The sequence below is a fragment of the Bos grunniens genome, chromosome 12 (assembly GCF_055505025.1).
Source record: "Bos grunniens cultivar Pamir isolate PY7600 chromosome 12, Bosgru_T2T1.0, whole genome shotgun sequence".
In the NCBI taxonomy this organism is placed as follows: Eukaryota; Metazoa; Chordata; class Mammalia; order Artiodactyla; family Bovidae; genus Bos; species Bos grunniens.
In genome coordinates this window covers 11808466-11821187 of record NC_141176.1, presented here as the reverse complement: position 1 = coordinate 11821187, position 12722 = coordinate 11808466, and the positions used below count along the sequence as shown (strand labels likewise).

At 36.5% G+C, this 12722-nt stretch overlaps 1 protein-coding gene across 34 annotated transcripts in view; it reads right to left on the bottom strand.

Moving 5' to 3' along the window:
- NAA16 (N-alpha-acetyltransferase 16, NatA auxiliary subunit) overlaps positions 1-12722 on the bottom strand; it is a 64916-nt gene that overhangs the window by 30244 nt on the left and 21950 nt on the right. For 13 of the 34 annotated variants that reach the window (XR_015137802.1, XR_015137803.1, XR_015137804.1 and 10 more), the window contains one exon: positions 4597-4703. The exons of 6 other annotated variants lie outside the window; for them this stretch is intronic. Coding sequence is in view for 7 of the 28 variants with exons in the window: in XM_086328789.1 (XP_086184915.1) it covers positions 4597-4703 (107 nt within the window). In the remaining 21 variants the exon portion in view is untranslated. Of the gene's footprint in view, positions 1-4596; positions 4704-11858; positions 11955-12722 lie in introns of those variants that run through there. 15 more of the 34 variants (XR_015137807.1, XR_015137800.1, XR_015137801.1 and 12 more) reach the window with 2 other exon arrangements.

Sequence of the window (12722 nt, the reverse complement as noted above, 5' to 3'; positions counted from 1 at the left end):
GGAAAGTGGACAGACAATGCAAAGGAATGAGGCTGGACTCCCACCTCACAAAAATGAACACAGAATGCATCACACTTTAACATAAGAACCAAAGGTACAAACTCAGGAGTAAACATGTACACATCTTCACGACCCCGTATTTGGACACGGTTTCTTAATATACAACACAAAAGCACAAGCAACACAAGGGAAAAAAGATAAAATGGGGTTTATCAAGACACTTTCAAGAAAGGAAAAAGACAATCCACAGAAGAGTAGAAAATATTTTCAAATATTTATATTATTTCAAATATCATATGTCAGATAAGAAACTTTCTAGTATATATTTAAAAACTTAAAATTAATAATAAAAAATAAATAACCCAATTAAAAACTGGGCAAAGAACCGGAATTGACATTTCTCCAAGGAAGATATACAAATGGCCAACAAGCACTTGAAAAAATGCTTAAAATCATCAGTTATCAGGGAAATGCAAACCACTTCACACCCACTAGGATGTAGGTTAGAATCAAACATCATACAGTAACAGGTGGATCGCTGGTGAGGATGTGTAGAAATCAGAATCCTAATAGACTACTTGTGGGGATGTAAAATGGGAGCAGCACACTGGAAAAGAGCCTGACAGTTTCCAAAAAGTTTAAACATGCAGTTAGCATTTGACTTAGCAATTCCACTCCTGGAGTATATACACCCAAGAGAAATGAAAACGTGTACATGCAAAAAACTTTACACAAATGTTCACAGCAATATGGGTACTAATCAAAAGATACAAACAACCAAAATGTCCATCAACTGATAGATAAAATGCTCTACAGCCATACAATGGGACATTATTTAGACATAAGAGGAGAAGTGCCCATGTTACCACAGGGATGAAAATATTTAATGCTAAGTATAAGACACTAGAGAGAGAAAAAACCACCTGTAGTTTGATTCTGTTTGTATGAAATATTCAGAATAGGCAAATCCATGAACAGAAAGTAAACTAGTGGTTGCCTGACTGGGAGAGTGGGAGTGGGCAAATATGAATGGGAGGTTTCTAAAATCATGTTGATGGTTAGAAAACTCTGAATATACTAAAAATCAGTGAATCTGTAAGCTTCAAATACGTCAATTTTATGGTATGAGAACTGTATCTCAATAAAGCTGTTAATGGGGGTAAGCTACTGACATCCGAGCAGCAGAGGCCAAGGACACTGCTGCTGCTGCTAAGTTGCTGCAGTCGTGTCCGACTCTGTGCGACCCCATAGACAGCAGCCCACTAGGCTCCCCCGTCCCTGGGATTCTCCAGGCAAGAACACTGGAGTGGGTTGCCATTTCCTTCCCCAATGCATGAAAGTGAAAAGTGAAAGTGAAGTCACTCAGTCGTGTCCAACCCTTAGCGACCCCATGGACTGCAGCCTACCAGGGTCCCCCGTCCCTGGGATTCTCCAGGCAAGAGTACGGGAGTAGGATGCCATTGCCTTCTCCGAGGACACTGTTAAACACCCTATCATACACTGGACAGCCCCTAATAACAAAGGGTTATCTAGCCCAATTGCTGATAATGCAGTTCTTTCTTATAGGGGCTGTCCTCTGAACTGCAGAAGTATCAAGCAGCACACCGCCACCACAGTGACAATCAAGTCTCCAGACACCGCAAAATGCCCCCTGGTGGCCTAATTCCCTCCCGTCCCACCTTGTGAAGCAGTGCTCGAGACGAAGGGGACTTTCCAAACTTTTTTTAAAACAACAGGTGAAGTTCTACAATAGAAATAAAGATCAACAAATCTGGTTACATTAAATTTTAGCTTCTCTATATTTAAAAGAAAAAAATCTTCTGAGAAAAGCAAACACAAGAAAATATTTAACACTGCCTAATGCTGGTGAGGAAATAGTGAACCTTTCACACACCTTTGCTACTGGCAATACAAACTGATGTTTACAGCCTTATAGAAATCAGTATATCAGTGTTTACCAAGAATAACAGAATGTTCATACCTTTTACCCATTAACTTATTCTGAGAATTTATGGGGGGAAAAATCCTAAGTAAAAACTATGCGTACAAAGACTTTTTTTTTTAACAGCAAAGTTCAATAACTAGAGGTATGATTTTAATAAAAGACCATATGCTGTTATGAAAAAGAAGAAATCAAAGACTACACAATAAAACATGAAGTCCCTGTGAAATTGCTAGGTGGAGAAACAAAATTTTTATGGTCAAAATTACTATAGCTACATATATACATCACAAATAAATTCACAGGGAAAAAAATTTGGAAAGGAATTACATGAAAATTGCTCTTAAATTGTGCATTCACAGTTTAAAATGCTGGAGACATTTTTAAAACACTTTTCTACAACTGTATTATATCCTAAGCTAACTTCAAAGGCTAATCTTTTATTTCCATGGTACCTGTCGTGGATTATTTTTTTAGTCTTGGAATTTTACAAATTAAAACAATTGTAATTGTTCATCATCCTTAACCTCTTTGAAATCCTTCAAGAGTTAAAAAGAGTCCTGCATCCCTGGAGGGGCTTCCCTGGTGGCTCAGAGGTAAAGAATCCACCTGCCAATGCAGGGGACACAGATTTGATCCCTGATCTGGGAGATCCCACATGCCTGGGAGCAACTAAGCCCAGAGCCACGACTACTGAGCCTGTGCCTGGGAGCCACAACCATTAAGCCCGAGCACCCCAGGGCCTGCGTTCCGCAGCAAAAGAAGCCACAACAACGAAGAGTCTGAGCACTGCAAGGGAGAGCAGCCCCCGACCCCCTACAGCGAGAGAAAAGCCCATGCAGCAAGGAAGACTCAGCACAGTCAAAAATAAGTACTTTTTAAAAAAAGTTTATTAAATAAAAAAAATGCAGCCCTTGCTAAAAATCAGGACTCACTGCTGATTAGAAATATGCAAATTTTTAAAATGTCCCTTTGAGTAATCACAAATATATGCAGCCAAAATGATTTGAGAAGAATTTCCCATACTTGTACACTTTTAAAAAAAATATACTAAGTTCTGACAACTTAAACTCAAATTTCTGCATTGTAATTCAAACATCAAAAACATATGGTAAACATTCCTGTTGTGTGCTTAAAAATTAACACTAAAGATATATGTCACGGGTTCCTGTACAGGTCAACGCATCCTCAATGCCTTCTTTAAAAATGCAATTTCTAAGATTTATAAAGTATCAACAAATGCTTAATACCTTTATGATGGTAATTTGGGATCAGTACTGAAGGGATTTTTGTTTTAAGTCTATGCCTCTTATGAAAACTGAGAAAGCCAGGGAAAGCTCACTGACAGCTTTAAGAGGAACAGATTCTGAAAGGACTGCTGTATTCAATACTCGCTGTAAGACAGTTACACACATGCGCTTTATTACTAACACTGCCGACATTTCATCTCTTCTTTCTTCTTCGTCAACCTTGCCAAAATGAGTAAAAGAAGCACTTTGGCAAATGCTAATTTAAATAACCTACAGAAACCACTGTTAGGCACTGCTCCATGTTTTCATACAAATCAATCACTCAAAAAAAATAAGACAACAGGAGAAAAATTGACAGCAATACCATAACGATCAAATAAAGTATACTACAGACATTAAAAGAACTATAAGGTCTTTTGGTTTTTTTTTTTTTTTAATGCAAATGATACTTTCTTACTGATCAGGCACTATAGGTATCTTTCTAGAAGTGGGGATGTGACCAGCTGACAAGGAGACTGGGTGCACAGCGGCAGAAGAGAGTGCAGAAGTTCTGCGAGCCAGCCTCAGCCACTCCCCTCTAGATATTATGAGTCGTGCCTTTTGTTTATGAACCTGCTGCCGAAGGAAGAAAGGGTCAATCGGTATACCTACCACTGACCTTTCTGAATAACTTATTATTCATAATTATGCTAAGTTGCAAATAATTACCGGTCAACTAAGTAAAGTGATGAGGTTTAACTAAAAATATTTAGCTCTTCTAATAAAGTCTCTTCCTTATCCATTCAACTTTCAAAAACTGTTTACACAAGAGTTTTAGATCTTAATAAGAAGCAACACTTGGAAATAGAAGTATAACTTATTTTCTATTAACTTCTAATTTTCTAATTATCTTTCTAATATAAAACCACATCTATTTCCTAATTTTAAAAAGCAGAAGGATGACTCTTCATGGGAAAACCAGCTAAACCTATCTTTATTAAAATGTAGCCTGTTAGTTAAAATAGTGCCTAGATTTTATTGTTCCACTAACAATTACCCATGCTCTAACTTTAAAAGCAAGCATACAAATTTAAAAATCCACAATCACACTATAAAGTAATAGATAACTAATCGTGAAACAGTTAAATATAGACCTTTGGTGACAATATGTCAAATTTATTAATAAAATTCCACTAGAAAAGTATACCCATTAAAAACAATAACCTTTTAGTGTTCTTATAAGCCCCTTACTCAGTAAATTTCAGACTGACATTTCCTTTGACACTACTTATAGTACATGCATATAATTTCAGTTCATCTATTATTAAGCTAAGGTGCACACCATTACTTGAATAGAGAAAATCTCTTTCTATAATAAAGTGAGTAAAAAGACTACAGCAAAACTGAATAAAGACCAAATTTTACCTTTTCTGTATCGTAATACAGAGATTTCAAAGTAGTAAACAAGGGCGGGCAGCCTTTACTGAAGTTAACCCTCAGGAACTTATCCATTAGTTCTCTAAATTTTTCACCTAGGAATAAAAGTGTACTTTGTTAAACTTCAATTGATGGAAACAGCTCTCAAAGTTATTTTATAAATAAAAATAAAACTTCTTCAGCAACAACAATTCCCCTATCCAACGTTTAAACCCAAAAAGTTAGCATTGCTTGTTTGTTACTGCCAAAGAGTGTAACACCAAATATCTCAGTTGGCACATTTATTTCCCCTAGATATAGCTTCAAAATATCTTCAAGTAACATCTCAAAAGACCAGCAAGCAAAATAACTAGGCAGTTTTGAGGAAGAGTAACCTACTATGCAGTCTGCTGCTGCTGCTAACTCCCTTCCGTTGTGTCCGACTCTGTGTGACCCCAGAGACAGCATCCCACCAGGCTCCCCGTCCCTATGACTCTCCAGGCAAGAACACTGGAGTGGGTTGCCATTTCCTCCTCCAATGCATGAAAGTGAAAAGTGAAAGTGAAGTCGCTCAGTCGTGTCTGACTCCTATCGACCCCATGGACTGTAGCCTACCAGGCTCCTCCGTCCATGGGATTTGCCAGGCAAGAGTACTGGAGTCTACCTTTCCTAATCTCACTGACCAGCACAGGCTCAACCCTACTATCTGACATCTCAGAAGGCACTCTGCAAACTTTAGAAAAGGGTTCTACTGTGACCAGCACCGTATGCAAGTAGTAGTCAAAATACCTTCTTAAACACTAACATATTTACAAATGTCTTCCAGATCAACTAATGCTTTACTCCATCATTCGTCCCACAATCATCTATCAAGCACCTACTATGTGCCAGGCACTGTTTCAAGTATCCAAGATATAGCTGTGATTAAAACAAAAAAAATTTTTTTAATTCTGCCCTCATAGAACTTATTAACATTCTAGTGGGCGAGATGGATAATTAAGTAAAATAACAAACATAAGACATCAGTGTCCTGGGGCATGCTAACATTAGAATTAAATAAATACCCCATTTGTAACATTAAGTAAATACATCTCCTATTATTGCTAAACCCTTACCAAAAAGTTTCAGTATCACTTTTTAAAAGCAGAAAGAACTGAAAAACAAAATTAATTTTAAATATGAAGGCTCTAACTTTTTGACAGTAAGGGTTAACAATTGTAAGAGCATGGATCTGGCCATGCAAAAGAAAAAAATATATAGGTCATGAATGGTTTAAGCTAATGTAAGACTACTGAAATGAATTTTCCTAATGCTTCTTTATGAAATCATGACATTTTACCAAAATACTCAACAACCCAAGTGGTTTTTATCTGCTGTGACTAACACTGTTGAACAAAACATGCATACTCAACATATTACAGATGTTATAAAAATTAAGAGAAATTCAAATTTTATTGGATTACAAATTTATCTAACATAAAAACAGGTTCAAGATTTGTTACTTATAAAGGCTGTTGTCAGATGATCTCTAATCTTTGTAACAGAGGAAGTACTGGAAAGATTTATCTCTGAAACTATTTTTGATTTTAAGGAAGTAATGATATATATTTAACCCAGAGTAAAATTTTGTGCAATCTTCATAACCCTGTGCAGTCTTGATAACCTTGAAGTGCTGGGCTGGATGAAGCACAAGCTGGAATCAAGATTGCCGGGAGAAATAACAATAACCTCAGATATGCAGATGACACCACCCTTATGGCAGAAAGTGAAGAGGAACTAAAGAGCTCTTGATGGAAGTCAAAGAAGAGAGTGAAAAAGTTGGCTTAAAACTCAACATTCAGAAAACGAAGATCATGGCATCTGGTCCCATCACTTCATGGCAAATAGATGGGCAAACAATGGAAACAGTGACAGCCTTTTTTTTTGGGCTCCAAAATCACTGCAGATGGTGACTGCAGCCATGACACTTGCTCAGAGAAAAGCTATGACCAACCTAGACAGCATATTAAAAAGCAGAGACATTACTTTGCCAACAAAGGTCCGTCTAGTCAAAACTATGGTTTTTCCAGTAGTCATGTACGGATGTGAGAGCTGGACTATAAAGAAAGCTGAGCGCTGAAGAATTGATGCTTTCGAACTGTGGTGCTGGAGAAGACTCTTCAGAATCCCTTGGACTGCAAGGAGATCCAACCCGTTCATCCTAAAGGAGATCAGTCCTGAATATTCCTTGGAAGGATTGATGCTGAAGCTGAAACTCTAATACTTTGGCCACCTGATGCGAAGAACCGACTCCTTGGAAAAGACCCTGATGCTGGGAAAGATTGAAGGCAGGAGGAGAAAGGGATGACAGAGGATGACATGGCTGGATGGAATCACCGACTCGATAGACATGAGTTTGAGCAAGCTCCGAGAGCTGGTGATGGACAGGGAAGCCTGGGGTGCTACAGTCCATGGGGTCGCAAAGAGTCAGACACAACTGAGCGACTGAACGGAACTGATAACCTGGGATTTTCAAAAGATTATATACAAAGTATGCCAAAACTACAGAAAATATCACTTTGGGTTGGATATACATGATTATTTCCTCAAAAATAAAAACTAGTTTTAGAAATCAAATCTTTCCAGCACTTGCTCTGATATAAAACAAAGGTTAACAATATTGTGCTAGGCAGTCAGAGATCCTATTGCTTACTTCCTGTGTGACATTATCCACTCAAAGATGAGGATACCACCACCAGCCTCAAGAGTACTCTTTCAAGGCTCACATGAGATGAAAAGTATAGAGTGTAAGCACACAGTAACCACTCAATAAATGCTGTCTACCATCACACGCATTGACATTTAACAGCTATTGAATTTCTAAAGTCAGAAGTGTTTCCACATGCACTATTATCGACTGAGACAATAGGCATTTTATCTTCATGTCAGAGGCTACTCTAAAAACTCTTCATCTCAACCTATTCAGAGGATACTAGCAAGATCTCATTTAAAAAACAAGGCATTCCTTTCTCAAGTACCCACTAAAACCTCTTCTCCCATTAAATTGTTATTCCAGCTGTGCAAAAGGTCTTCTGTACTGATACAGGACTGAACTCCAGACAGAGTCCAGTGAAAAGGAAAACCAGGTACAGAGCAACCTATGCTCCTTTTGTACAAAGGGAGAGGAAAAAGGAAAATTACACATAAGCCCTCACACACATACTTTTGCTTGCATACGCACAATTTATTTCTGGACGAGTACACCATCTACTAGTCATAATGGCTGTCTCTGGGGAAGCAACCCTGGTGGCCAGAAGACAGAGACATGCAGAAGGCCTTTCAGTTGAAGCCCGTTTTGACCCTTTTATTGGGAACTATATGAACACAGTGTTTAAACCAGAAGCCTATACTGCTACTCAACTGCCCAGTCACACACTATATCCCCAAATTACTATTTACCCATCTCATAAATGTATTTTTTTATATTAAGAAAAACTTATTCACAAACTTATTCACAAAAATAACTTCCCTTCTTCCTAATTACTAGGACTCCCATAGGCTTTCCTTTAGAGGCGGAAAAAAAAAACTATCAATTATTATGTGCCTATTTAGAACTGCAGCTTGTAAAACAAGTTTTCTATCTTCAGAGACGCTATGCTAATTCTTCATTAGATGTAGCAGATTCACATAAAAATTGATATTCCCCAAAACCACCACTAAAATAGTGAACAAAAGCAAGATCAGACAGTATCTGATAACCTGGAAATTTATTCTAAATAATGGTGCATGTTCTCACTACAAAACAGAAACGATAATCATGTGACCTAATGGAGGTATCAGCTAACACTACAGTGGTAATATTGGAATATATAAATGTATATTATATCAATACCTCATACACCTTAACATACGATATGTCAATTATATCTCAGTAAAAAACAAAACTAATCCAATGAAACAAAAATAAAATAGGAGCAAAATGTGATGAGCATTCTCTGTTTAATACTCTGGATCATCTCCTTCCCTCTTTCTCCCTCCTTGGCCAGTGAAGACTAATACATCACGATGAATTAAACTAGGTATTTTGAAAAGCTCTGTTTTCATAGCACTTTTCAGGCTGTTGGAGAATCTCCTCAGGACTTTGGCTGTGTTCACTAATCTGTTGGTAATAAATCTTTTTACTTAAAAACCAGAAAGCCTTTTTCAAAACTTGTATCTTCAAGTCCCATCACATTTCTAGGAAAACATCTTACTGCCTTTGGTGATGCTGAGATACCTTTCTTATGACACATAAAAATATTTCTAAGCAGGCAAAAAAACTTCATGAAGTAGTCACCTGTTGCACAGGTTCAATTAAGTAGCTGCATAATTTTATATATGGTCCCCAGAGCTTTGTAAACACATGTTTATGTTAGAACCTCACATGATGGTTGCTGACCCTGAAGCCCAAGCCCTCAAGAGCCCTCAACTAAGGCCGTGCTTGTAAAAAGACCCCTTTAGCATTTCAAACACAGAACATCCTAAAGGGTCCAGAATCATTCCATTTTAACCTAGATCACATTTTACAGTCAAAGCTGGCTCCAGGCTATCTTTCAGTAAAAATCTATTTCCTACCTTATACACAAAAGGCCACCCACGGTATGACTCCAATTACACAAAATGTCCAAAACAGGCAAGTCCACAGGCACGGAAAGTTAGACCGCGGCTGCCTGGTGCAGGGGCGAGAGCTGGGAGTGACTGCTAACGGGTATGAGTTTTCTTATTGGAGTGATGACCATTTCCTGAAACCAGAGAGTAATGATGGGTGTGCAACTCCCTGGGGATACTAAAACACTGAGCTGCACACTTTAAAAAGTGAATTTTATGGTATGTGAGCTACATTTCGACAAGTTGCTTTACTGTTTTTTGTTGTTGTTTTTTTTTTTTTAAAGAAGATACAGAAATGTGAGTCCAAGCATTTTCCAGAAAACACTTTTTTACTAGGGAAATGCTCCTCCAAGCTCAGTACATTCCACCTTGGAAACTCACAATGTATCTACTGGAAGTTCCAGGAAATCCTGCAGAAACCTGACTGCTACATTTAACCAAGTTTCCCAAATTCACCTGACTGAAAAATATCTCAGTACATTGGCACTCTCCCCACCAAGCCTATTAATATCCACTTGGACTTAATGTTCCCTTGAAAACATTAGCAAATTTGCCTAGTTCACAAAGTCAAAACAAAACAGAGAATCAGAGAAATACTATTCATCATTTATGTAACTGAGAGGCACTATTTATTTTTAAATAAACTTGTATCTACTGTCTAATCCAATACATTTCTAAGAGGTATTGCATATATTTTTAAAGTCAGTCTACTAAAAAGCTCTTAATTTCCATTAACTTTTTGATAAAAGGAAAACAACGCAATTATTTAAACAAACATTTCCATTGTAAATGAGAAAATGCCTAAGAAAATACATTCCCTAATATAAAAAAGTTAAAAATAAATTAAAAAAAAAAAAATCACACACAAAAAAGAAAACACTTTCCCTCCTCACCTATGCTTAGGATAGAGATTTTTAAGTCACATTAGCTTTCTAAGGTCTGACTTGTTTCAAAAGACAAGCCAGAAGTCTTAATAAATAATTCATTATCTAAAGCACTTGCAACTAAAAAAAAAAGATGACTTTCAGAAAAAGGCACATGATACCTTCTAAAACTCTCAGGTCCTCAAATCCTGCACAGTGTTGGTATTTCTATTAAAATTGGTAACCAAGTATTAGTCAACCAGTCATACATGCATCTATTATATGATATGTACTCAGCTCTATATACAGAGGTAAGAAATGAACCCTCTCCTCGTACTTAAAACTTAGATTTACGTGTTTTTAAAGCAGGCAAGGAGAACTGGATGGATTTCTATTTTATTGGCACCTTTAAAGAACTGTGTAGACAAATCAGATGTATACAGCCTGCATTACCAAAGAACACGTTAAATTTGTGATGGTTAGTTTTGGTTTTTTAAAAAACATATGCAAGACAGCAGAAGTTTTTTAAAAAACTATATGCAAGACAGCAAAAGAGACACAGATGTAAAGAACAGACTTTTGGACTATGTGGGAAAAGGCAAGGGCGGGATGGTTTGTGAGAACAGCATTGAAACATGTATACTACCATATGTCAAACAGACGACTAGGGCAAGTTCAATGCATAAAGCAGGACACTCAAAGCTGGTGCTCTGGGACAACCCAGAGGGATGGGCTGGGAAGGGAGGTAAGTTCAAGATGGGGGGACACATGTGTACCCATGGCTGACTCATGTCAATGTAGGGCAAAAACCACCACAACACTGAAATTAGCTTCCAATTAAAATAAAAAAATTAATTGGAAAAAAAAGCGTCAAAAAAAAAAAATGATGGAAATAATCTAAAGCAACTTCTAGAAGGAAATATTTCAAAAAAAATTTTTTTTCTGGAATACAGATGTGTTCAATGAGATCTGTATGTTGTATTGTGTTAAACTGTAAATAATGTGATTTTGATTTATGCTGTGTTAGCAATAATTTTAAAAGGAAGCTGGAGCAAAAAAAGAAAAAGGCACATAAAATCATCAATGAAGTCATTAACTATCTCAAGAGCTAATATACTCTACCTCTTATAAGCTCAATAGCAAATGAATTCAGCTACACACTACAATTTAGATCAAGGTCATGAATACACTATTGTTCAATAAAAACAAATCATAAGAGTATATACCACAGTGCTCCAAATTACCTAAAGTACAAAATGGGGTTTTCTGTTTTTATTTCTAGGGATACAAAATACATGGCTCTACAAAAATGATAAAAAGCTAAATTCAGGAATGTGGTCAACTCTGAGGAGAGGGCCCTGCACAGGATTGACGACATTCTTAAACACTGTGGCAGGAACAAAGAATTCACAACTCTCTGAATTTATGTCCTAAAAAAGAAAATCTAGAACTTCAAAACTTTTACCACTTAAATCACAATACCTCACATATAATTTTTCATCAGTTCTATGGAATTTAATTTACCTTCTAAATATGGTTTTTAGTTTTTAAAGTCACATAAGAAAAACCATTTTATATAGATAACTTCTGACACTTAAAATCAACATAAAGCTAAACCAACATAAATACTCTTAACAACATATATATAACAAATTAATAACTGATGACTCCCACCCCTAAGACTGGTGTGCTCTCTTCCAGAAACAAGTTTTTAAAATGTGATTGGCGTTGAGTAATTTGAACAAGTAATGATTAGTGTTACAAAAGATATCCTAATATTACCTGGGGCAAGATTCAAAGGTAATCTTCTAGGTGAAATTGCTCTGGGGTGCTGCTTACTAATGTCTTCATAAATTTGAAGTCTCTCTTCTAAAGTGCCTATTATCAGTAAATATGTGTGAGATTCAAAGCATCAGAACTATTATCTATGATAAAAACTTTAAAACTTTAAACTTTTATCTAGGATAAAAACTAATAACCTTTAAAAAAAGTATGTTATAAATTAAAAATCTCATGATCAATATTAAAACTTCTCTTTTTGTAGGAATCACATTAAAAACTCGGTGGTAGTGAAATAATATAACCAGTAAATGATCATTTTAAATTCAAAGTCAGAGAAATCCAAAACCTGTCACAACAGATTCTACATCCAACTCAAATCATATACACACAACACTCACAGAAGCAACATACCCCTCTTACATTCCTGCATGCACAATCCACAGAAAAAAAAATGTTCCTTTAGAACATACCTTACATAAATCCTCTAACCTAATATAACCCATATAAATCCAACAGAAGTCTATAGCACCTAGAGATAAGCTTAAAGAAGCAACAGTTTTAGGGTTATGACTGCAATATCTTAAAAGATAAGAATTAAGTTTCTAGGGTCGCTTTGACACTTAAAATCTTCAATGAAACTGTATAATAAAGAACTCCATCAGTTCATGTTCCTGTCCAGGTGCCCAAGAAAAAGTACAGACTTTTGAAAGTGGCAATTACTTCACCCAAGTATTATGATATAAAATGTACTTCTAACAGAAAGTTGTATCTTCCCTCTCAAGACCAACCTAATTTTATAGTACCAAACACAGTATCTATAAGTAAACTAAAGTAACAATCTGAAGAATAGGTTCTAGGTCTAGT